The sequence below is a fragment of the Capricornis sumatraensis genome, chromosome 8 (genome assembly GCF_032405125.1).
Source record: "Capricornis sumatraensis isolate serow.1 chromosome 8, serow.2, whole genome shotgun sequence".
NCBI classification, from domain to species: Eukaryota; Metazoa; Chordata; class Mammalia; order Artiodactyla; family Bovidae; genus Capricornis; species Capricornis sumatraensis.
In genome coordinates, this window is record NC_091076.1 from 100077756 (window position 1) to 100103696 (window position 25941).

A 25941-nucleotide genomic window follows, 5' to 3' on the forward strand; every position below is an offset into this window, starting at 1 on the left:
GGTCCCAGGACACCTCCAGGCACGTTCCAGGCAGGAAGAGGGGAAGGAGGATGAAAGCTAAAGGTCAGCCAGCCCAGCATGTCCTGAGAGTGTTCCATAGGCCACATATCCTGTGGTCCACCCAGTTCGAGACAGTCAGCCTGCCCTTTGCACCAAGACACAAGGCACCTGCTGAGCTCGTCCATCTCTGGTGCTCTGCCTCATCCTGGGCCCATCCATCTGACCCTGGCCCTGGCCACCCTGACCCTGGCCACTTTATCTCTGGGGCTGTCGTGCTGGCCCTGATCCTGTCCACCCTGGCCCTGATCCCACTTTGCCTCTTTCACCCCAACCATGGCCCCATCCACCCAACCCTGACTACTTTCACCCCAACTCTGGCTCCATCCCCATCCAAGCTCCCGCACCCTTCTCCCTCTAGGCAGCTCAGTCCTGGCTGCAGGACAGAGGGAGGCAGGGGGGAGTGGGTGGGGAGCACCTTGGAGCAGCTCTGCAAAAGGATGGCAGCTACAATTGCAGGCACAGCTTTGGTCATCCAGGAGGGACTTGCCAACAGGTCTGGATCTGTGGTCAGGTCAGTGATTTGTGGTCAAGTTGAAGAATGTCGTGGATGCCTCCTCTGGTCAGAGTGCCTGGTGCTTCCAGAGTGGCCTGCCTGGCATGGGGCTGCCAGGAACCCAGTGAAATTTGTATGAGAAATTTCACAGTGAAGTTTGACATAGGGGACGTGCATGTACTGGAAAGTCACCGTTGCTTATCTGAAATTCACTCTGACCATGTGGCCTGTAATTTCCAAACCTGGCCCCCTAATCCTGTGAAAGGCAAGGCCCCATCCCACAAAATTCCATTGTCCCTGAGAAGGGGGGCCCACATGTGAGTCCTTGACAACAGCATGCCACTCTGTTGTCAGGGTTCAGTGGGGGCTGTGTGTCATCCTGACTTGACTCTTTCTAGGCTGCTCCCCGAGGAAGTGTGGCCGGGGCATCAGCGATGCCGTCATCACCAGGGACGAAGCCCGAAGGATTCGTAGGTACACGCATCTCTGAGCTTCTGTCCTGAACAAGTGGGAGGGTGAGGCTGGGGTGGGGAGCAGAGAATTACTACTAAAAGGATGATTTCAAGAGATTCATTTAGAATTCCCTAAGAATTCCCTTGCATACTTCCCAGGCCAAGATGGGGTTTTCTGATTTCCAGGAGGAAAGGCTGTTGCCCTCAGTGATGTGGTTGCTGATGGAACCTTCTGGAGGCCCAGGCCCTCTCCAGGGGCAGCAGGGGAGGTGGGTGGGGGATGCTCCGTTTTGGTCTGTTGGGGAGGTGGGGGGGATGCTCGCCCATCAGCCGTTGAGGGGCCCAATGGACACTTGTGTAGAGACAGTGGGTTTACCCAGTGGCCCCAGGCAGTTGCTAGACAATATTTCAGTCTCCTCTCCAAAACTGATTGGGATTAGCCCTCCCACCAGCTCTCCATAACTCATGACCGGGCAGGAGGTCTTACTTATAAGTAGTTGGCATTGGATTCTTCTTTGTCTTTTGGAAGCAGATCTTGATGCTTTGAGTTTTCCAACATGGAGTTCAGACACAGGCATGTGGCTAGTGGAGCAGTGTCTGGTCTGTGTGTTGAGCTGAGTCCCAAGGGGAGACTCTCCTCCTGTTTCTAGATAACCTTGTAGGGGCCAGTTGGGTAGAGGGGGGTCACTGGTGTGAGGGCTGGATCCAGCCCCTAATCAGTTTCTGGGGTGGCCATGAAGCATCTGTCAGAGGCACCAGAAGCCCCTGCATCTTCACTGACATGGGTGGTCCTGTGAGGTCCAGCCCAGGGTACCACATGGCCTCTGCCTCCTGAGCTGGTGATCACAAAGTCTGCCTTCCAGCCTGTGATGACAGGAGAGAGACTTTCCAGCCCAGAGCAACCCATTCAACTCAGCACCAGGTCTCTGAACTAAAGATGGAAAATAAGGCCACTTGTCCCCAAACTGTGTCATAGGATGTTAATGAGATGGTGACAAAATACTCACATTTACTCAACTTGAGAGTCGAGTCCTTTGGTCTAAACATGTGATTCTGTCATAAACATTAAGCAATCCGTCAACATTGTGTTAGCTATGATTGGTATGTGTCTAGAGGTGTCATAGATGGTGCTGTTAACTGAATTCTGACTTAAGATCTTCCCCTACAGCATAGCCGAGAAGGGGTTGTCCCTGGGAGGATCCGACGGAGGGGTGAGTTGTCTGTCGTTCCTGCTTCAGTTTTCTTCTTACCCCTTTGGCTCTGCTCTCCCTCCGAGGGGAAATGAGGGTATAGGATGTTCAGGCCCCCACAGATGCAGTGTACGGACTGTTGTCCACTGAGTGAGACTGAAGGGGGTCTAGCAGTGGCCCCTGAAAAATGCATCCACCCAGAACTGTGATGGGACCTTATCTGGGAAAAGGGTATTTTGCAGATGTCATTAAGTTAAGGGTCTCAAGATGAGATCATCCTGGATTGTCAAGGTAGCCCTAGATCCAATGACAAGAGTCCTTGTAAGAGGAAGGCAGAGGGAGGTTTGAGACTGAAGAAGAGGCCGTGTGAAGATGTAACAGAGTGGAGTGATTTGCCCCAACCCAAGCAACCCCTGGTGCCACCGGAAGCCCAAAGATTCAAGGAAGGATTCTCCCCTGGTGCCTTCGGAAGGAGTGGGACCCTGCTGACACCTTGATCTCAGCCTTCTGGTCTCCAGACCTTGAGACAATGAATTCCTGCTGTTTTAAGCCTGCCGTTTACAGCAACCACAGGGTACTCAGACAGGCCAGTGCAGCTCTGTAACTCATCCGCTTCCTGGGTAGCCTTGAGAGTCCATGTGTGTGAGCACCCTACGTTGGAGTTCTCATGTGGTCCCAGTGGGGATCTTTTCACCCAGTGTGTGGGTCCTGGGGGAATATCTGCTCTCCTCTGGATAGTTCAGTCATTATCTCTATGACTCTTGTTCTGCAGACTCTTTCCTTTTGAGTTCTGAAAATTAAGCTTCTCCTTTTATTTTTATTCAGTTCAAGGGGAATATTTATTAAAATCTATTCGTGTGTGGACTCATCTTTTACTCTCTGCTCAGCATTTACGTGAAAAGTTGTCTTGCAGTGAATCATCCAGGTTTGATATCTTTAAGGGCAGTTAACATTTTTTAAGCCCAGATTGTGTTCAAACAACCCCCATGGGATGGTCATTGCATCAGTGAGAAAAGATGCCCAAACAGGGTAGATGCCCAAACAGGTGGTCTGTGCTCATGCCCCCTCCCCTCTTTTAAGACACGGAGAAGGCCTTCTGGAGGTAGGATGGCCAGGGGTCGGAAACACTGGTGGTTCATTAAAGAGTGATGACCCAGCAATTCCACTCCTGGGCATTTACCCAGGAGAACGAGAGCATCTCCCATGACAAAAACGTTGTCTGCCAGTGTCAGAGCTGCCTTATTTGCAACACCCCTGAACTGGGAGTAGCCCACATGTCCGTCTCCAGGTGAGTTAGTCACAGGGAGGTGATACTCAGTGAAAGGAGCCAGGCTGAAAGCGAGTGTACCTGCATGACTCCCGGGCCTCCTGTTCTAGAAACTAACCAGCACCTCACACACCTTTGTCCAAATGTCTTGAAACCCAGCCTGTGTGCATTGTCGCCCTGACCTGTGTGTGCAAGGATACGTCTCGGGAATTTGTGTTTAACGTTGCTGGCAGCCCTCACGCTACTCTGCCAACATCTTTTCCAGGCGTCCATCCTGGACCTGCACTCAGGGGCCTTGTCTGTTGGGAAGCACTTTGTGAACCTGTACAGGTGAGAACCTAGGGTGAGAGGGTCTGCCCGTTTTTTATCCAGGGACACCTGAGTGAGGCTTGTGTGTATGGATCAGAAGGGCCTCAAGTCTTGGGGAAAACCTCAGCATTTGCCATCAGGCTGTGGCCAAGTGAGGACTGGGAGATTAAGCTCTTCCAAGGGGCTGGGTACTCACTCACCTTGCTTTAGGAAACAGTCTAGTCTGGAAGGGGCCGAGGAATAGGGTCAGAGGGAGAGGTGAGCGGCAGGCTATGCTCCTAAGAGCTGCCTCCTGAGGGCCAGGAGAAGCAAGAGATCTCCCAACCTTAATAGATGTCACCCCACCTGGTGGCTCAGATGGTAAAGAATCTGCCTGGAATGCAGGAGACCTGGGTTCGATCCCTGGGTTGGGAAGATCCCCTGGAGAAAGGAATGGCTCTTCACTCCAGTATTCTTGCCTGGAGAATCTCATGGACAGAGGAGCCTGATGGGCTACAGTCCATGGGGTCACTAAGCGCCGGACATAACTGAGAAACTAACAGTTTCACCTGCCAGGTACCGCCCTCCCACTCTCTTCCCTTTTCTCACATGGTTATTGTAGAAAGAGCAGCTGCAAGATAAGAAGGACCAGCTGATTCTCAAGGACTTGCTGGTTAACTGGAGGAAAGACTGAATTTAAAGGAAATGTGTTAGTCACTCAGTCATGTCTGACTCTTTGCAACCCCATGGACCGTAACCAGGCGCCTCTGTCCATTGAATTCTCCAGGCCAAGAATACCGGAGTGGGTAGCCATTCTCTTCTCCAGGGGATCTTCCAACCCAGGGATTGAACCTGAGTCTCCTGCTTGGCAGGCAGATTCTTTACCATCTGAACCACCAGGGAAGACCCAAAGGAAATAAGGAAACAGTAATAAAATGTCTCATTTGTTAATACTCATTATTCTTTTCACAGATACTTTGGGGATAAAATACAAACTATCTTCTCAGAAGAGGACTTCCAGTTGTACCGGTGAGGGAAGGAGCTCCCGGGTCAGAGCTGGGGAAGGTAGTGGGGGGATGGGAGTGCTTGGGTGAGTCCTGCACAGAACTGGCACTCGGGTTTTGGTTTTGCACATGATACCCTGTCACATGTGTGTGAACCCACGTGTGTATCTGCTCACCTTTCCTCCTCCTCCAGTTCACGTCTTTTTGTGGTATAGTTTGATATGGGTCCCATGGGCCTGTGGAGAATCCTCTTCCAGCTGCTCTGAGTGACACGTGTGTCCTCTCGGCAGGGACGTGCGGCAGAAGGTCCAGCTGGCGATCGCCCAGGCGTTTGGCATCAGTGCGTCTTCGCTGCACCTGACAAAGCCCACCTTCTTTTCCCGGATCAACAGCACGGAGGCCCGGACGGCTCACGACGAATACTGGCACGCGCACGTGGACAAGGTGAGCGCAGCCGGGGCTTGTCCGCTGAAGTGCTGTCTGTTCACGTAGTTGGGGTTTCAGATGTTTCCCCTCTGGTGATGCTGTCAAGGAAATAAGACTTGTTTCTCGTGTGGTGAGGTGAGAGAAGCTGGTGAAACGTGTGTTCAGAACAGGGCGGGCCTGGTGGGGCCCATCCTCTGCTACTTGTTCCCAGATGCAGAGCTGTCTTTGCCTGAGCCGTGAGCCTCATCAAATGTCACCTCACCCGGCCTTGATTCAGCCTCTCTGTTGGGTGGTCTTCCCTTGGACATGCGTCCCCCCCTGCCCAGGAGGCCCTCTTTTCCCCCTTTTTGTAGGGGGGAGATCTCCTGACCACTCTGGATTCTGTGGATTCCTCTTCTTTGACCTCCTGTTGTTCCCTAGACACGGTGACACCTAATCTATCAATGGTCTTCACCAGCCACAACTGAAGCCCCCTCCCGCCTGCCCCTCAGCCCCACCCTGACCTGCTCGGCCAGCACGCCCAGCATGGCGCCAGGGGAGAGTTGGCCACAGAAACGTCTGAGGGCTGTTGGCGGTCACCCCAGCTGTGAGTGCGCTCAGGTGACCCAGATAATCTCTGCATTGCTTGATGCTGGAACAAAGGAAATGAAGTGAAAAATAAGCTGAGGGTTTGGGCAGAAGGTCGCAGATTGGGCTTCTGCCTGAAATTCGGTCAGACATTGGTGTGTTTATTTAATCTCGACTGTCTGAGCTTGACGGAGGAAGGAGCACTTCCCTGTGGTTAGTGAGACTGAGGAACCCAGTATTTAATTAAGTGAAGCAGCTGTATGTGGCCAGTGGCTCATCTGAGCCAGTGTAGCTCAGGGGGTTCGAGGGGACTCAGGCTGGAAGTTTGGGCATCACCCCAGGTGCTCCCATGGGCTTATGATTGATCACTGGGTTCAAACTCATCCATTCATGATTAAGCTTCCTGATCACTCTCACCTCACAGGTTTAGCAGCCATTGCCTCACTGAATAATCATTCTGTAGATGCATTATTTCATTAGGGAACCAGGGCTGAGACCTTCAGTGGAAGATCATCGTAGACATTGCAGAGGGGAAAACAAGGTTCTAAGGGGTTGAGGGCAAAGACAGCATGTGCGGAGGACAGACAGGTTCATGCAGCAAATGGGGAAGGGAGTTTGGGATGGAGTCTGGGAGAATTTCCCTGCGTGAAGAAAGAGCAACCCTCCGTATAGTGGGAAGGGTGGGTTTAGGAGAGACAACACTGAAGGTAGCCTGGTTCCTTGATCCCCTTTGAAGGAAGAAAGATAAGGAAGATATTCAGGCAGAGAAAGCAAGTCAGTAGTGATGAGCACAGTGGCCTCAGACGTGTTAGAGCTAGGAGGTCTTGTGACAGGGTCTACAGGACCCGGGTGGTTGTCATAGCCAAGGGGTCACTCATGCATGGATGTGGCAAAAAGATGTCCTCCCATGAGGGGACTCCAGGAGTGAAGCATCTGCTCCTGGCTGTGAAGCTCTCCAGCCTCCGACTCAGGACAGCTCAGGCCCCACCAGCCTCTGCCATCCCTGCCACCTGCCGGAACCTGCCTCCTCCCCAGGCCACTGTGCTCACATGAGTTTGGGGTGGTTCCTTTGCCGTATCTGAGCTGAGTGGGTAGGAGAGGGTGAGGCTACTGGACACCCCTCATCCTGGTCTCTTTTAGGTTCTGTGCAGCTCAGTGGATGTGAGGTTCACTGCTGAAGCCACTCAAGGGCACTGCCCTGAGCTGTTCTCAGGTTTAAGTCACTCTGATATTTGATTGGTGCCCTGATACCAGATAAGGAGCCCCACGTGGGGTCTCGGTGGGGAACGTGGAGGGAGCCCAGGTCTGTGTAGAAAGTCCAGCTCTGCAGACAGTGCGGAACTGAATTCACCAGAAGGTGACAAGGCCTTGGTCACCTTGGCAGGCTGGTGCTCAGCAGAGGGTTTTCTGCCATTGGGAGGGCAGTGTGAGGCCTGGGTTCTGTGCTTCCCTGAGAACCAAGCCCCCCCACAAGCAGATGGTGACGTACCCTCATGCTTTGCCCACAGGTGACCTATGGTTCCTTTGACTACACGTCGCTGCTATACCTTTCCGACTACCTGGACGACTTCGGTGGGGGGCGGTTTGTGTTCATGGAGGAGGGGGCCAACAAGACGGTGGAGCCGAGAGCAGGTAGGACTCACAGGTGGACTCTGGGGTGCTTGACTGTGGCCTTTCCTGGGATGCGGAGTATACAGTTGATTATTTCCTGTGAAAACTAACAGGGAAATACGCCAAGTGTTTTCCCACCTCTTCACTTTCCAGCCTCCTCCATTCCCTCCTGTGCATCCAGGTTCCAACAGGTACATTCCTCTTCTGCCTCAGCATTTCATGGTGTTCTGGCCTTCTGATGACGATTTTCTGAAAATATTCTTATTTCAGCTTTTTTCTAAAGGATATTTTCACTGGAGGTGAAATCCTGGATTGGTGGGTTTTTTCCTTTTTGAAAAAACCATCTTCCTTTTCCTCTGGCCCCCTTGTTGCCCTCACCACTGTCCCTTCCCTGTAGTAGCTGCCTCTTTGCTCTCCGCACCTGCAAGCTGCTCTCTAGTCTCTGGCTTCATCAGTTTGACTATGATGTTCCTCAGTGTGAATTTGTATTTATCCCACTTGAAGTATTTATCCTGACAAGCTTATTGGGTTAAAAGTCAAAGTTCTCATCACAGTAGGGAAAGTGTTGGTCATTATTTCTTCAAATCACCTCTTCCTGCACCAATATGAGCTTCTCTTCCCTCCAAAGGTCCAACCTGAGGGGTGGATGGTTTCCTGTTGTCCCACAGGCCGTGAGGATATTGACTTTTCCTCAGTCTTTTCTTCTCTGTTCTTTGGTGCCTCTGTTTGCAAAGTGTGCAAGAAAGAAACACTGGGGGCCCCTAGAGACCCCCAACTCTTGCTGCAAGCCAGTGATATTTGATAACCGTGTGTGCAGGGTTAGAGGTGCACAAATGGCGTGGATGGGCAAGGAGGCCATTGAGCCCACTGTGCAGACTGGCCTGGCTGCTTGTCTGATGTCTCAGGTGTGATTGAAACTAGAGAAACCAAGGACAAAATGCCTTTAACAACTTGGGCCTCAGGAAGTGGTGTGACTGCAGATTGCTCTGGGAAAGAGTGTTTCCTTTAGGTCAAGGGCAGCCTGGCTGGTCCAGAGGAGGGTCTGAGCTCTGGTGTCCCCAGGCCCCACGCAGAGGTTTCTGTGTGTTACATGTTTTCTTTTGTTCTGCTGTTTTCAGGCAGAGCACAGTTCTTTTGTTTACAACCAGAAAACAGTGGACTCTGAGGTAGACTTTTCTCCTCTTTTCAGAGATTTAGCAGTTAAGTTCCTGGCGGTGACCTTTGAAGAGAAATGAAGTTGTCATGGAAAAATCTTTTTTGATTAATTAATTTGTTTGTTTATTTGGCTGCATCTGGTCTTAGTGGTGGCATGTGGGATGTTTCATTGCGGCCTGCAGGCTTAGTTTCAGGTGGGATCTTAGTTCCCTTACCAGGGATTGAACCCATGTCCCCTGCATTGCAGGGTGGATTTCTAACCACTGGATCACCAGGGGAGCCCCTGTCATGGGACATTTGGTGCTGGGCCATGTGGTAGGAACATGGCATCTGTGGGATCCCAGGCTCCTCCCTAATGATTCCATTAGGGTCAACTCCATTTGTCCTAAAAAAAAAAGTCTACAGTGGTATATGTGAGGCCAGGTAAATATTGGAGCACATAGACACTGGGTTCTCTGAACAGATGGCTGGAGGACCTGCCCACTGCAGGACCTTCAGAAGCCCCCTCCTGTGTCCTGTCTTTAGCTGCCCTGGGAGGGAGCTATAGGTGCTGGGTGTGGCCTTGACCTGTTTTTTCTAAGTCTCTGTTAAAACGTTGTCATCACCCTCCAGGGTTTGGTTTTGTTCCATGTGTGATTAGAAATAAGATCCTCAGGTGAGCCTGGGGAGGTCACATGGCTGGTAGGGGCGCCTGGGGTGGGTGGCAGGGCCTCACTGCAATTCTAGGCTGACCCACAGAGAGGCTGTGCCCAGGACTGGGGCATCCTTCATCCCGCAGGTTTGACTCCAAGCTCCGCCTTCCTGCATCAGTGGTTTCTCCAGCCCACAGGTTCCTTGTGTCCCTGAGTTGGCCTGAATGCAGGTCCTCTGGGGCCCAGCTATGTGTGTGACCTCGAGGTCATGCTTTGTTCTCCCCTCTTCCAGGTCGGGTATCCTTCTTCACCTCCGGGTCTGAGAACCTGCATCGAGTGGAGAAGGTCCGCTGGGGCACCCGCTATGCCATCACCATTGCGTTCACCTGCAACCCCGACCACGGCATCTCAGACCCGACGCTCACATAGCCACAGGCGGCCTGCCCAGCAGCCCTGCCCGGAAGCAGCCATGCTGGACATGCACCCTTCCCTCCCGCTCAACTCATATCTACCATTTCCACTGAACAAGGTGCCTTAGGGATCATCCCAAATTTTGATTTGCTAATGTTCGATCATTTTTCAACTGTGAGTAAATGGAGGGGACCAGCTTCCCTTCACAGGGATCAGTGTTGACTGTGCTGTGCTGACATGGGGCCTGGGAGCTGGCAGGGCAGCCACTCCCTCCTTTCTCAGGAAGGAGTCCTGTGCCCGGGGTGGAGTCCCCATTTGTCAGCAGACAGAGGGTCATTCCCTGGCCACTGGAGACCGACTTAAGTGCAGACGAAGCCAAGTAGGGCCAGCAGCCTCCGCTCGGGGAAGCAAAATCAATGATCATGACACCTTGGAGAAGGTTCTGGGGGGCAGGCGGCTCTAGGGGCAGCAATAGTGGGGCTGGGAGGGCTGACAGTGCTGCATTCTGGGTGGAGGTGAGCATCTGATATTCTGGTAGCTCTGTGCAGAGCACCCCAATGCTGCCGGTTCCTGAAAGTCACCCTGAGACTGTGTTCATGCCAGGCTGGGCTCTGCTCCATCACCGGCCAGGGTCCCTGACACAAGCCTGGAGTGTGTTCCCAATGTGGCCATCCTCAGCTCACCTGGGACCTCCTGTCCAGCTGAGGGTCTGTCTGTACAAGTTCAGGTCTTTACAACCCCCTCCTCGTCTCAGAGCCATCCATGCCTTTTACGTAAAAGTAATGGTCAGGGGAGCCAGGAATGGTAAATAGACCAGCCGTGGGGGAGGCCAGGCAGCGCAGCCCAGGGGGAGGGTCGTGTTCATCAGTTGGCTTCTGCCAGGGTTGGGCAAGGTTTCAGGGCTGCCCCACAAAGCATCCGGCCTGGGGTTTGGGTACCTGCTGCTCCACCCTCCTTGAGAGAGCCCCAGAAATGGCTGTGGGGGCAGGACTGTCCTGGCCACCCTGACCCGGGAGGAACCACAGCACCTTCTCCTCCGCCCACCCAGTGTGGACCCTTGCCCCCTCTGTTAGAGAAGGCTGCACCCTTGGCCACCACAGCCCCACGGGTTCCCCAAGCTCTGCAGCCATCGGGCTTCTACAGGGAGGGACAGAGTTTCTGGACCCTGGGATGAGCCCTTGTGAGGCCCGTAAGGCTTCAGTGAGGGTCTGGAAGCTGGGACCCTTGGGTCTGCACCTTGGTCTGCCGGGAGTCCCTCCTGCCGGCGGGCGATGATGTGTATGTCTCAGCGCTGTGGGGCCTAGCTCTCACGTGCAGACGAAGACGTGTGCTCCCCTCTGGATCATGACGACAGGTTGTGGGGTGGTGGGTCCCCCATCACCACAGAAGCCTGGATCATGGTTCCTATTTCTAAAGGACTTTGGGCAGGTCTGGGAAGGATGAAGGCCAGGCTCTGGGTGGCAGACCGGGGTGATCTTAGGGTCACAATGCTTGGACACACTGTCTCTAGGTTGGACCAGCAGCCTCAGTCTGTGCAGGAAAAGCTATCTCCTCCCGTCTGGGTTGTCCTCTGATTTCTCCCATTTTGGCTTTTCAGAGGTTGGTTGCTCTGGTCTCAGAACGGGATGCTGTGAACTCTGATAGGAAAGCCCAGTGCGGGCCTCTTTTTGTTCTATAACTTTTGAGTTATCTGAGTGATGCTGTACCCTCAATCTGAGGATGCACAGACATCCCTGGGTGTTCCATGGCCCACACGGCCACTTGCTACATCTCAGGGCGGTGGTGGTGGGGCGGGCATGGGTCTGATGGTTTAGTTGTGGTTGAAGTGTTTTAGAAATAACTAAGATAACTGGTTTTCATTGACAGTCTTTGCTACTTATCCTCTTCATACTCATCACAGAAGTTCTTGGACAAAGAAATAAAGATTTGGGCGAAAACAAGAATGTCCTTCATTTAAAGAAAAAGTGTGTAAGCCCTGGAGATGTATGTGCACGTGCTGGGTGGCCCCCAGCAGTGCTCACCTGGGGCCTCGTGAACTCCTCAGTCCTGCGGGGAGGTCCTGACCAAGGGTGGACGTGGTCTGTTCCAGGGAGAAGTGAGGGTCCTGATATACCCTCTGCTGAGTGACTTATTTCCTATTAAAAAGTGTTTAGTGTCTGAATCAAAGAAAGTGAGCGTTGGTCTCACTGCTGGAAAGAAGGGCTTGCCGCTCTGGCTCTGCTGGCGAGCCAGCCACCAGGGCCAGGCCTGAACACAGCTGAGCCCCACTGAGAGTTGAAGCCAAGACATCAGGTCAGGAGCTGACCCAGTGGGATGGTACCTGAGCTGGCCTTCCTCCCTCAGGCTGCAAGTTACCTTTCCTGCCCTGCACAGAAGAAAAGGGCAAGAAATTGCAGAAGTGGCCGCAGTGTGCCAGGGAGGGCATCCAGAGCAGGTGTGGCCCCACCAATTGTGCAAGAGTTGGGCTCGGCCAGAGGAGGGAGGGTGGGGTCACTTGTGTCCACCTTGAGGCTGGCTTTGCCGCTCACAGCCTGGCACCTCTGCTGTGCCAGGCCTCTGCCTTCTTACCAGGTGGGCAGGTGCAGCTGATGCCTTGTCCAGCGCAGTGGTGCCCAGGCCTCAGGGCAGCTTGGGAGGAGGAGGGTCTTGGGATTTGGGGAGGCTTGGAAGGTGCTCAGCAGCAACAGATGGCAGGACCAGGCATCAGCATGAGCAGGCAGGAAGGACGTGGCTGTGCCATCCCCATGATTTGTGTGAGGCCCGTGGGCAGGGGCTGCAGAGCAGGGGATGGTGGCTTCAGGGGGTTGTTGCAGGGGCCACAGGGGTGTTACTGGAGGGATGGAGGATTTACAGAAATCTCCACAGCTGTCCACCCCATCTCAGGGCTGATCCAGAGCAAAACACCAGTCTGTTTGTTCCCTTTCGAATTACAACTGGAAGCGCCTTGAAGGGTCTTGGGATCCATGCTCGTTCTCAGTCTGGATCTTCTAATCCTGGAGCCACTTCGCTTCCCTTTTCTCCTCTCCAACACGGTGTTCACATGAGAATGGGACCAAGCCGCCCCAGTCCCCACCAGCCCTCAGCCTCCAGGCAGCACCAACTCCCAGGCACCTTGTGGGCTTGCACTGTGGGGCCTTGGGTGGGCCTTATGGGCTGTGCTGAGGGTTTACTCATGCCATCTAGGGAAGTGGTCCCCACTGCCAGCCCCCTAATTGGTGGCATCTCTGCCCTGCCCACTGGGTACTGGCTCGTTTGCCTTCTGAAGTCACAGCATCTCAGGGCCTCCCACACCTTCTAGAAGTTTTCAGAGGGAGGAGGGGTGTGGGGACACTTCTGCTCATCCCTGAGACTAGGAGACCAAGGACCTAAGACTCTAGTGATGTGAGTCCCCAGTGACGCAGCATCTTCCAGAAACCAAGCCAGTCACACCAAACTCTGGGCCCTGGCAGTGCTCAGCCTGGAAAGGAGGGGCTGGGGTGGAGGGGGAGGGGCAGCAGGTGGGGGCAGCAAGATTTTATCCCCTAGCATGTGTACAATCTGAGACACATCGACAAATTACAAAGCAGTAAAGCAGATGAGATGGAATAGCAGATTGAGGCCAAGCAGGGGAGAATACCAGTGAACCAGACCTCAGTGAAACTCCAGGCTGGAGACTCCTGGTGGCCCCGGGGAAGAGGGAGACATCCTCAGTCCCCATCCAACCCATCTCGGGGTCTCCTTGGACGCACTGACATGTAAATACCAGTTTCTGATCTTGATCTTGAATTTCAGGAGAAGTGTAGTGCCCCCATTCCTCTCCGGAAGAGACCCTCCAGGCGTCTACCATCCCAGCGCCCCCCGCCCCCTAGTTACCCCTCTGTAACTGTTCACCCCTGGGGGCCTGAACCCCCCGTGCTGGCCAGCACACCATGCCCTGCAGAGTAGTGGGAAGAGTCTGGACCAGGGTGGATGGCTGTGTTCTGTCTCCTGCAGATCTGTGGCCCCACCTTGATGTTCCTTCTATCTCAGCACCTTTGAGGCCGAGCAGATCCCAGTGGAGCTGGGGGTGCAGGTCAGCCCCCCTTCCTGAGGCCATCAGGGACACCAGTTCCACCTGCAGCTTGGGAGTCATGGCTACTACCCTCCATCCCAGTGGACCCAGAAGGCAGGGGCTTGGAATCTTGCTGTGGCCACACACCTGGCCAGGTGCCCAGCTTGAGCCCCTTGCCCCTGCCAACTGTCCCTGGGTTTCCTAGACATGGGGGGCACTTACTCATCTCCTCTCATTCCCCTTGATAAAGAACAGACAGCTTCGGGGCACTCAGGAAGGACCTCATTCCTGAAAAATTCTGGTGAACAGGGAGGAGGAGGAGGAGGGAGAGGAGAGGAAGGGGAGGTGGGTAGACACTGTCCAGGATCTCTGCACACCCAAGGTGGGTCCTGGACCAAGACCTCCTTCCCAGGAAAAGCGGGCCATGTGCTTATACCTGCTGCCCGCTCCCAGAGTCCCTGGCCCCTCAACGCCCTCGCTGCCCACCCCATGTAGCCAAACCTGCCCCTCTCTCTGCCCTGTAGGGACTCCAAGGCACTAGCAAGGTTTGTGGGGTGAGGGGGATGTGGCAGGGAGTAGGGGCCGAGCAGTGGGTGTTGTAAGGTGAGTGCAGAGAAAAAGAGTGACCGGGGTAGTCAGGCAAGAAAAGGAAATTTATTAGAGAGAAAAGAGAGGGTGACTGGCTCTTTAGGAGAACCAGCGTTCTCTCTTTCTGACAGAGTCCTTCTTATACCCCACCAGTGAAAAATTCTCTGAAGGGATGGTCACGTAGCTGGAGGTCTGGAATCTGGTGATCTCGCAGCTTTGAGAAGATAGGTGCCAGTGAGATAACAGGATGCCGTTTGGGCAATTTGGTCAGTCTCACGGATCACTGTGATTTATTCTTTGTTTGCAAGGTTGACATAATGAGCCGTCTTATCAATGAGACCCCATGTGGGCCCTATCACGTGTTCTCCTGTGCCTGTGTCTCTGAGGACAGTGCAGGGTGGGGGTGGGGTCGCTGTTTCCTGGGGACCCCCCCACCCTCCATGCCCACCAGCTCCTCGGAACCCTCGCTGAGGCCTTGCATCCAGGGTACCTGGGTCTTGCCCCCTGAGGCTGGGCTTCAGGCACAGACCCCTCAGAGGGGGATCCGGACCCCTCAGCCAGGTTCAGGTCCTGCCCAGGAGACCCCAGCTGGCGCCCCAACTTCACTGTCAGCTCAGGCAGCCCTCCCATGTCCATCACAGGTGGGCACACAGGCTCATGTTACTCCTTCAGCACCTCCCTCATCCCTGTAATCATTCACGCACCAGGACTACCTCCTGGCCACGTCTCCCGGGCTTCAGCTGCCCACTGCCCAGCAGGGCGTGTTGTGGGGCACACATGGTCCATCCTAGCTCTGCCCAGCTGCTGCGGCTTGGGGAGGATGCAGGATGGGGGGAGGAGTGGGGAACATTGGGAGACCAAGGGCAGAAATGGAGGTTCCCCATCCCCCATCAGGCCCCAGGCCTGGCCTCGACTCGTCGCAGCCCTGGGGAAGAATCTTGGCGCGGGGCAGCCAACTCTGATGCCCAGGCAGCCTCGGTATTTCACACTGACACACAGTTTTGGGTTGAGATCAGGCTCTGGGCTTTCAATCACACTGTGGGGTGCCTCAGGCCATGAAGGGCAAAGGGGAATAGACCCACCGAGCCGAGGATGGGTGCTCCTGGCTCCTTGTGGTTCCGGCGTGGCCTGGTTCCTCAGCACTGAAGTGGGAATAAAGAGAATTTTGTAAAAAAAAATGACCCAATGGTGAGCTCGCTGAGGGGCCCTCCTGGGGGGCCAGGGAATTTGTGCACGGAGGAAGGGCAGAGGGGGTGGACTGGAGTTCCTGGGCCGCCGAACACCCAGCTGCCTCCTGGCTCTGATCCCACTCAGCACTCAGGCCCACCATGCCTCCGTCTCCACAGCTCCAGGAGGGGAAAGGTGGCAGGACAGAGCCGTCCCGCCTGGGGGCCCGCCCTGGACAGCTCAGGGGATGGGGCTCTCCTCACTTGGGCCCAGGAGAACCCCTCACCCCACCCCCTGTGTGGGGTTGGGCCCTCGGCCAGCCTGGGAAAGGCAGGAGTCTGGTGCTCTTGGCTGCTGGCTGCTGGCTGCTTCCTGCTCAGAGCATCATCTGTCTGGAATTCCAATGGAAAAACCTGCTCCTGCAGGTGGCCCCGGGGCTCTCCGATTCCCAGTTTGGTGGTCTGTGGGTGTATAGGGCCCAGGCTAGACTCTGGCCATCCCCACCCCCTGCCTGGGGTGGGGGCTCCCACCTTCTGCTGGCTGAGCTCCCTCCTCTCTCTTGCCTGGTGGGTATGTAAATGGAGGTGCCTGTGAGCCGAGGGCTTTCTCCAGGATGGAAAGGAGCCCCAGCATCCTGCCCCCCAAGCCTGGCCCTTCAGGTGGGTGTGTTCAGGCGTGGAATCAGGTCAGAGTTCAGGTCTCTACAAATTGGCTGGGCTACCCTACCAGGCAGGGCTACTGTCGCTGGTACTGCCCACCCCCGAACTCCATTTGATAAGGATGGTCTACAAAAGCAGAGAGAGCTCCCTGGGCAGGTAAACAGCGGTGTCTACTGGTTGTAGGTGCAATCCGATTCCCAAAGAATGAGTTCCTGAAAAAATTAGGAGTAGCGGAAACTTTGCACTGTGTGTGTTTCTTTGTTGATGAGAAATTTACACCAAGTGCGGCAGTCTTGGGCGTGCAGCCCAGTGACTTGAGCGCTCTGTGTGCTGGTGCAAGAGCTGGGCTCTCTCCACCTCCTACCCCGGGGACCCATGGGAGATTGGAGGGAGGGACTCAGGGCACAAGTTTGTGGACTGGGACAGGGCACAAGTTTGTGGACTGGGACAGGCCACTCTCCTGGGTCTGAAAAAGACCTCGGGTCAGCAACCAAATCCCTGCCAAGGCTGAGCCTCTTGGAAACTATCTGGCCTGCGGGGCAGGAATGTGCCTGCACCTGGTAAATCCATCACCCCAGGGCTCCACCACCAGGCTCCTGGATGCCTCTACCTCCTGTGAGCTTGGCTGTGAACTCGGCTGTGCACTCATCCGCCCCTGGTTCCTTCCCCCCTCCACCATCTCCAGGAAGACAGACGACAGAATATGAGAGGGCAGCAGGTCCCTAGTAGAGGGACACAGTTTGTCCATTCATACACTCATTCATTCCCCAGTGGGTGCCGGCCACCACTGTCCTAGTCGCAGGCCCCACAGCCTGCCTGATCACTGTCCCCACTCCTTGTTTTTGCTATAGAAACTGAGGGGAGTGGGGTGGGAAAACTCAGGGTAGAGGGTGCAGGGGCTGAGGATGGGATGGGGAGACATGCCCACAGGCCTGGCCCTCATGCAGTTGGGCACCCAGTCCCCATGGCTCTGTGCCCAAGGTCTTCTAAAAGAGCTTCATGCACCAACCCCAGCAAAGACCTTCCCATCCAGCCTGTACCCTATTAACCCAGGTTCATGGGAACCCTGCTGGAACAAAATCCATATTCACAAAACATTCCATTGGAGCACAGTTAGTGTCTCACAGAGGGATCCCAGCAATCTTCTCTGAAAAGAAATTCGTTCCCCCGATGCAGGGTGGGGGCTGGGGGTGGCCCTGGGCAGTGGTCAGGGACCCAAGTCAGTGCAGTGGTGCCTTGTAAGCTGTCAGGAGCACTGTGGGCTGAGCCTGGCCTTGGCCTGGCCTCTTCATCTGCAAGTCTGGAGGTTGGGTGGCTGGCATTTAAATGCTGAGACCTCATCCATCACCCTGAGTGACCTTCAGCCTGAATGCTCATCCATCAGACAGTCGCCAGCCTGCTCATCCCCACTGCTAACCACCGCTGCCCTGGAGGCCCGGGCTGGACTCAGACAGCAGCTCCTCTTAGCTCCTGACATCCTGTGCTGTGGGAGAGGAGCTCCCGCTGCACCTCCCATCCTGCCTACTCACTTCCCACCCCCTCCCACTCCTCTCTCCCCCATCCCCTCCTCCTCTCTTCCCTCACCCCTCCCCTTTGCTCCTCCCTCTCTCCCTCCCCCCTTTCCCACACCCCCTACTGGCCCCTCTGCCCAGCAGGGCGGAGGCCCCAGGGGAGACCTCCACCTGGTTTCAGGAGCTCAGCTTGCTGAGCTGATGCTTGTAGAGTGGCGAGGGACATTATCACCATTTTCTGGAGTGATGGCCCATGTCCCGCTCCCTCTCTCCCCAGTTGCATGTATAAAGCAGCTCCGTGTACAGCCTGGTGGTCCCCTGCTCAGGAGAAGCAGAGGCTGTCATCCAGGACGTCCAGTGCAGACTGTTGGGTCACTGGGGACCCTGACAATGGGGGAAGGATGCCTGAGCAGAGGCCCAGGCCCAGTGGCACCTGTGGGGGCCTGAGATTCCGGGGCAGGCAGGGAAGGGACAGGAGGCAGGCAGGGAGCAGCCCACCCCAGGACAAGGCCCCTCACCACAGGCCTCAACTGTGGTTGAGGTGTGTGGGGGTTTAAGGTCAGAGGGCTGCAGCGCCCAGAGGTGAACATCCCTTTGGGGCTTCCCTGGCTGTGTTCCTTATGACCTGGTCCCATGGCATCCACACTGCTTCCCATGGTGTCCACACCAGCAGATCTCCAGCAAAGCCCTATGGTCTTAAGCTCCAGGTAACACAAGGCAATTTGCAGAGCAAACCCCGGGTTCGAAGCCCTCCTCACTGCCTTTGAACTATTGGAAAATACTCGGCACTTGGAGAAGCCCCATCCTCCCAGCAGGATGTGAGGCCTGTGGTTGTGCCTGTCAGTGTCTTCCTGGGGACAGGGGAGAGGAGACCTGGTCAGGGCCTTCCCCAAGTCATGGGGATAGGGTGGTGACCTATCCAGTGCCTTTCTGGGGACATGGGAAACTGGTCATAAGGGTTCAGACGACCCATAGAACCAGGACAGCCCACAGTGAAGGTGGCCATGATGATGTCCCCTTCTCCTGAGGGGCCCTGCCGGCTGCCCCTCCCTCAGTACACGTTACCAGGTGGGGACGCCCCAGGTTCCTGGGACAGAGCTGAAGGTAAGGAAGCCTGGACTCACTCCTGTTGGAAGCCAAGGTGATGCGGATGCGAAGGGGGTGCCCCTGCCCCCACCAGCCTGCCACCACCCATTGAGCGAGGCCTAGGGCCCCAGCCCTGCAGACACGTGACTCTGAGAGCCGGTCGCCATCACAGAGCCACCTGTTTCGAATCCGAGTTTACCCAGAACAGCTGCTCTTTTGTCGTAAAACGGTGCCTGCCCAGAGCAAGGGCAGGGTGGGCAGGATGGAGAAGCCAGGAGACCAGGAGCCCTCACGCAGGGCGGCTGGAGGGGTGGCAGACACGTGCCCCCACGGGTGGTCACGGTGGCCCTGTTCATTTAGGGAAAAGGTGGAAGCACCTCAAATGCCCACAACCAACACGTGTTCATCCACGGGGGCACATTCAGCTCTGCCCACACTACAGAAGGGCGTCTGTTCCCGGAACATGGTGGGTGGGGCTCCTCTAGGTGCTTAAAGGTCTTCCAGGAAAAACGGAGGTTTCTGGGAAAGAAGGAATATTGCCCCAAGGCTGCAGCGTCTTCTCCCTGAGTTTCCAGCCCACCAGCCTGCTGCCCCACCCGCCAATGGATCCCAGACATGCCAGTCCCTTAATCACTATGCCAATTCCTTTAAAGAACCTTTTAATATTTATACGTCTGCCCTATTGGTTGATTTCTTTGGAGCTCCCTGCCTGACAGGACAGAGGAGCCTGGCGGACTCTACAGCCCAATGGGGTCACAAACAGTCAGACGTGGCTGAGCACTCACACCCGGCCTGACAGATGGCCCGAGACTGAACTGGGATGTTGGTTACATGACTCTGTCCTTTCACTGAAAATCATTACTTGTACTTTCAGTGGATGAGTTTTATGGTGTGAAACTCCCCCTATAAAGCTGTGGCATTTGAACAGGAGCCCTGACCTGCTATTCTAGAGCCCTATTCTAGCCATACACAAGCTCACCCCAGTTGGCCCCTCACCCCAGGGCTCTCTGCTCTCCGGCTTGCCAAGGGCCAGGCACCGTGCCTGATGGGCTGATGACTGTGGGTCTTGAGCCAGACTAGGCCTCCATAAATCACCGGTCCCTGACTGGTGAGTCCTGGGGGCCTGTGGCGAGGGGAGAGGGAGGGGCTGTGGGCGGTGGGTCCAGGGAGGTTGGCCAAGCCGTAGTAGGCCAGTAGGAGTCTCCACGTGGCTGTATGCTTGAGTACCTAGGCATGAGAGCCTGCTGGACATTTTTAAGCACTCTGAAACACTCAGGGTGTTATCATGAGGCTCCCCAGAGGCTGGCAGGAGGGTGGGGGCACTTCTAAGTGGGAAGTGGGAAGACAGCCCCTGCAGCTGTCCCAGGCCTGGCAGTAGAAGCTCAGTCGGCCCACCTGGGAGCATTAACAAGGGTACTCAGGTCTTAAATTTGGGGCCAAAAATGTAAGTTCTTCAGTATCATGCCAAGAAATAGTGCAAAGAACACCTTCACATGTGCAGATGAGTGGGGATTGCAGGGACACTCGGGGTAGGGGAGGGTTTCTGTTTTCCAAGTCTGGGGCCTTCTGGGTACATCCTGGAATCAGGATTCAGGAAACAGAGACATGGGGCCTTGATCAAGGTACAAACTTTGGGCTGTTTTCTTCCCAAAACATTGGGGGTCCCAAGTGGGGCCAGTAGCCTCACACTCCATACTTAGGGGCCAGATCTCCACCTGCCCACACATTAGAATCCAGTCAAGGCCTTGAGTCTGATGTGTGTGCAGCCGTGGCTGGGGCCCAGATGTGGGATGTGAATTAGGGGCACAGTGTGGAGTGAACTGGTCGCCGGAGTGTGGGATAGGGGTTGGGGTAGGTCCAAAACCTTTCCCTGTGAGTGGGCTCTCTGTGGGCAGGGCCTGATGGTCTTGGTGTCCATAGGAGGTCCAACTGGGATGCTGTACACAGGCGACATGAGGTAATCCCCTACGTGCGTTGTATATGATCCACTCCCCCCCATCCCCCCAAGGTCTGGGGAGGGAGAGGCAGGTGAGCTGCAAATGGGAGAGTAATTCTGGCTCATGGTTTTAGTTTGAGCTCCAAGTTCCTGCCCTAGAGTGATGTCCCAGCCACCCATCCTCCCTGAGCAGGTTGAGGCTGGGGGCTCCCTGCCTCACTCGCCCCAGGGTCTCAGGCCCCACACCCAGGGCCTAGCTCAGGCTGGATGGCACCCACTCATCATGTCAGGAAGGCCGAATGGCCAGACGTGTCCCCTCACTGGTCAGGCAGATGGGTTCCTCCAAGAGCAGGAGGACGTCCTGGGGGTCCTGCCTCCCTTGACACCCCACCCACACTGCTGTGGCAGGCAAGGCTCAGGGAGCTCAGCATTTATTGTTCCAGGTGCTGAAGCTGTGAGGGACGGAACCACATGGCAGCTGGGAGAAATGGGTGCCACCGGGGCCGCGCTTGTGCCAGGAGGAGGGTCCCACGCAGGCAGCTTGTGTGGCGACACGGTGTCACCTGCCACAGTGTACCCTGTCGTGCGTCAGGTATGCACTCATGTCTGCAGGGGGCCAGTGAAGACTCCACTCACCACGGTCTTTAGGAGCTGGCCCTGGGCCCGAGCCTCCTGCAGACCCTCACAGATGGACAGGGTAGGGAGCTCTTCTGGGCATTATGAGGAAAGTAGCTGCTCTGATGGAGCTGAAGTGAGTGAGGGGTGAGGGATAGCCAGGAGCTTTCTGGAAGAGGACTGGGCAAGGGCGGCAGACAGTGGGGAGAGTGGTCCAGGAGGGACCTGGGTTCCAGGGGCCACTCCCCACAGCCTACCCCCAGGGCCCACAGGGAGGCTGGGGACTCTCAGACGCAGAGACTCCCGGGGACCGCCTGGGACAGTGCGATGGTCTCAGTGGCCTGCTGGCTGCTGGAGGACACGGAGCGACCCGAGCCGCGCTGGCAGCGGGTGTGGCCCTGCGGGAAGCTGCGGACACCCACAGGCCCACCGGTGCCCCTGCTGTGGAGCGAGCGTTGGCGGTAGTCACGGTAGTTCTTGGTGAGCAGCGTGTAGAGGAAGGGGTTCACGCAGCTGTTGCCATAGGTGAGGCAGGTGGTCAGGTAGTTGACAATGCGGGCGGAGCGGGGAGCGAGCGGTGGGCCCCCGCGGTACTGGGCAAGGAGCTGCCACAGCCAGAAGGGTAGGAAGCAGGCCCAGAAGAGCAGCACAATCCCCAGGATGAGATAGAGCACCCTGGGGTTGGGCAGCCGTCGCGTCTGCGTGAAGGAGGCCCGCTGTGAGAACCAGTAGGCCCGGGCCAGGCGGACGTAGAGCAGTCCGATGATCACGCCGGGCCCCACGATGCTGGTCCCGAAGAGCAGCGTCAGGTAGGCGCGGTGGGTGCGCTGGCCCCAGGCTGGCAGGCAGAGGCTCTTGTGGCCCCTGCGGACCAGCCGGATGGCCAGCATCATGGGCAGTGTCAGCAGCAGTGCCAGCAGCCACGTGCCCAGTGCCAGGACCTTGCGGTAGCCCTTGGAACGCTGCACTGTGTCCAGGGGCCTCACCACGGCGGCGTAGCGCTCCCTGCTCATGAGGGTCAGGGTGAAGATGCTGGCGTGCATGGTCAGGAAGTCCAGGCTGAAGAGGACGCGGCAGCCCATGTCGCCGAAGTGCCACCTCTTGGTGACGTAGGTAGCTACTATGAAGGGGATGCTGAGCAGGTAGAGGAGATCCGCCAGCGCCAAGTTGATGACGTAGACGTACATGGAGGCAGAGGTGTACAGGAAGCGGCACATGACCGTCAGCGTGTACACGTTGCCTGCCATGCCCACCACGCCCATGGCCGAGAGCACCACTCCAATAGTGCTCGTGGCCACCAGGTCCTCCAGGGAGTTGGGCTCCGTCGGGCTAGCCAATGAGCTGTTGAGGGATGCATTGGGGGCACCAGGCAGCTCAGGCATGGCGCTGCCCATTGTAGCTGGCACCGGGAACCTGCTTGATGGCTCTGGGCTCAGCGCCATCTCTGCCACTTCACACTGGGCTTCGGGCTGGGACCTGCTGCTCCTTTAGGTAGACAGGGGGCATCTGTGGGCAACAAGCTTTTCCTGCGGGAGAGGATGCTCATTAAAGATGCAGGTCAGGCACCCCTTCCCACTCCCAAGAGGCCATAAGAAGCCACAGTTCCCACCAGGCTGGGGAGGCCTGCACAGGGACAGTGCTCACCAACTGTGACGCCCCCTTGGGGACTCTCCGTGCAGAACTCTAACACCCTGCCTCAGTTCCCCAGCTATCCAGGGGGACCAGAGAACCACCTAGAGCAGTTGCTCCCCATGCATGCCCCAGTAGCATTCCCACCATGGGCCACGGTGCAAGTTCAAAGGCCTCTCAGCTCGATGGCCTTTCCTGGAAATCAGAGCACAGCAGGCATGAACCAGGATGGTTCACTCCTGGATGAACCAGGAGTTCTCACTAGGCCTTCTCACTTCCTCATCCGTGAAGGGCAGGGAAGCCAGGCTGACCCCTGTGTCTTCCTCCCCATATAGATCTCCTGTGTGTTTTTAAAAAATACTTTTTGTTCAGACTGCAAAAGTAATATCTGCCGACTTTAAAGTTCAAATAGGAAAAGATGTTAGATAAAGAGGGGAAAGCCCTCATAATCTTCCTTTATTCACATGGGGGAAATAAACCTGATTCCTGTCTCCTACCACACAAGAAAACAATTCAAGGTGGACTGTGTACCTGTATGTAATAGATTAAATCAATTAATTAATCAAGCTTTGGAAGAAATATAGGAGAATATCTGCACGACTGTGGGTAAACAAAGATTTCTCAAAAAAAAAAAAAAAAAGCAAAAAATTCTTGCAGTAAAAGACCCACCAATTGGATTTCATGAAAATTAAGAACTCCCCTGAAAGAGTAAAAGATGTAAACCATGGACTGGGAAAAGATGATCAGAAGACACATATCAGACAAAGAACTAGTAATCAAAATATGTGAAAGAACTACAAATCAATGAAGACCAATGACTCAACTGAAAGAAGGGGAAAAAAAAGACAAAATTTCAACAGGAAATTCGTCAAACTGCTGGGAAGACATGAAGGAAAGGAACTCCTGAACTGCTAGTAGAGGATAAGAACAGTGCAGCCGCTTGTGGCGAACAATCTGGCACCCTCAGCGAAGTTGGACACACGTCTGTCCTCTCATCCAGCAATTCTACTCCTAGATTTATGCCAATAAAAATTAGTGGTACTACTACTACTAAGTCACTTCAGTCGTGTCCGACTCTGCGACCCCATAGACGGCAAATGGCCGCAAAAAGCAAGAGTGAGAATGTTCATAGCAGTCAGAAGCTGGAAACCACCCAAACGTCCATGAATAGTAGTGTGGATAAAGAAACTGTGACCCCCCCCCCAATAAAAATGCTCCAAGGCGATGAAGAAAATGAAATTATTGAACAACTTGATGAAACTCAAATATGCTCTGTTGAGTGGGGTGGGGTGGGGGGGGCCTGAAACAGAAACCACACACGAAGAGTACACACTATAATTCCCTTTACCTGAATGAAGCTGGGGCAAAGGCAAAACCTCTATGAGTGGTTGAAGAGGGGGTCAACTGGTAGGGGGCGCCCGAGAGCACTCCGGGGAATGGACTTCTGCTACGTCCTCATGTGGCGCTGGTTACACAGGTGTTCTGGTGGCTCAGATGGTAAAGAATCCGTCTGCAGTGCGGGAGGCCTGGGTTTGATCCCTGGTTTGGGAAAATCCCCTGAAGGAGGGCATGGCAACTCACTCCAGTATTCTCCCCATGGACAGAGGAGTCTGGCGGGCTATGCATTCCATGGGGTCCCAAAGAGTCAGTCGCGACTTAGCGACTACGGACATGTAAAAACTCCTGGAGTTGCACACTCATGACCCGTGCTTATTGTATGAAAATTACCCTCATGAGAAAAAAAAGACCTAAAACTTGAATACCTGAATGAGAGGAGAGGCCCCTTTATCGCTCAGTCTCCCCACATCCAGGGATAATGTGGCCGGATAAAGCTGGTTCCCGGTTTTTTCCCTCTACAGGTACAGCGTTCGCACTAACATGGATAAACTAACTAACACGGGGCGTCCAACTGAGCCCTCGGTGCAGAAGGGCAAGCTGGGTGCAGAGACGCTGTTCTAGGCCCCCTGCCCGTGGGACTTGGCTCAGCCTCGGGTCTGACGAGGGAAGCTGGGGTCCTTCCTACCGGCCCGAGGCGCCCTCCGCGGCCGCAGCCCCCAGTGGGTCCGGGTTCCAGAGCCCTCCCGCAGGGGCTGCCGCGAACCCGGCGGATGACCTCCCAGGAGGGACGCGAAACAGCCGCCGAGCCCACCGCGCACACTTCACCCTCTCCACCCTCCAAAGCGCCGCGCATCTCCCGGGGGTCTGCTGGGAGGGCCTCGTGGCCGAGCGATCCTGCCGAGGATTGTGCGGGCCAGCGGGGAGGGCCCCCCCGCCCCCGGGAGTGTCCCGGCCCCTTCTGCCGCCCCGCACCCTCGCTGTGCCTGCGGCCACCTCCGTCACCGGGCCGTCAGGTGCGGGCGCCGAGCCCCCTGGGGTCGTGCTCTGGACGGGCGCTTAGTCGCTAAACGTCTCCAAACACTCGGCGCTGCACGGGAACCTTTCCGAGGGCTCTACCTGGTAGGGGCGCGCAGAGGACGTGGGGGCTCCCAGGGGCGCGTGGTGGAGGGGAGCCCGTCCGCTGGTCTCGCCCGGGGAGCCGCGCTCCGCGCCCAGGCCCCTGTCGCCGGCGCCACCTGCCCGGCTGCCAGCTGGGAATGCGCGGCGGCCCTGCGCCCGGCTCGGATATTAATAACCCGGGGGAGGGGGGCGGCTGGAGAGGGGGCGAGGATGCGCTGCGGTGGGGGGAGCCACGGAGGCCCGGGGAGGGGAGGGCAGCAGGGGCGGGAGCGGAGGGTGGCAAAGCGAGAGGGCAGATCACGGCGCAGCTGGGACTCCAGACGCATCCGTGGGGTGAAGCTCAGTCCAGCCTGGCTGGCCCCACCGCAGAGTGTCTCTGCTTCCCTTCGCCCTCTGCACTCCACCACCCCTCAGTTTCCCAGGCACTGAGCCTCAGACTCGGATTCAGATTGTCAGTCAAGCCCTGGACCCTCCTCTGCACCTGGGGGGGGGGGGCCCGCAGTGAGTGGAGGGTGGTTCTGAGAGACCCATGCGAGGCCAGGACCCAGTGTCATTAAAGACAATCATAATGTGCACTCCACTATTTCCAAAACCTTTTATCAACACAAACCTTTTATGGTCCCCATTAGACAACTCCACATCCCATTCCCCCAGCCCCTGACAACCACCATTCTTCTTTGGCCTCCACGGATTGCACTACTCTAAGG

General features: G+C 55.9%; 2 protein-coding genes across 2 annotated transcripts in view; one reads left to right on the forward strand and one right to left on the reverse strand.

Moving 5' to 3' along the window:
- OGFOD3 (2-oxoglutarate and iron dependent oxygenase domain containing 3) overlaps positions 1-9963 on the forward strand; it is a 14943-nt gene extending 4980 nt beyond the window's left edge. Inside the window, exons 3-9 of the mRNA XM_068976507.1 lie at positions 952-1027; positions 2174-2216; positions 3728-3792; positions 4723-4779; positions 5045-5198; positions 7256-7379; positions 9438-9963. Of these exons, the coding sequence (XP_068832608.1) occupies positions 952-1027; positions 2174-2216; positions 3728-3792; positions 4723-4779; positions 5045-5198; positions 7256-7379; positions 9438-9574 (656 nt within the window). The 3' untranslated portion in view covers positions 9575-9963. The remainder of the gene's footprint in view (positions 1-951; positions 1028-2173; positions 2217-3727; positions 3793-4722; positions 4780-5044; positions 5199-7255; positions 7380-9437) is intronic.
- An 11472-nt stretch (positions 9964-21435) lies between these two features.
- Positions 21436-22590, reverse strand: UTS2R (urotensin 2 receptor). Its single transcript, XM_068975838.1, has one exon. The coding sequence runs from the start codon at positions 22588-22590 to the stop codon at positions 21436-21438; it is 1155 nt and encodes a 384-aa protein (XP_068831939.1).
- Between the last annotated feature and the right edge of the window lie 3351 nt (positions 22591-25941).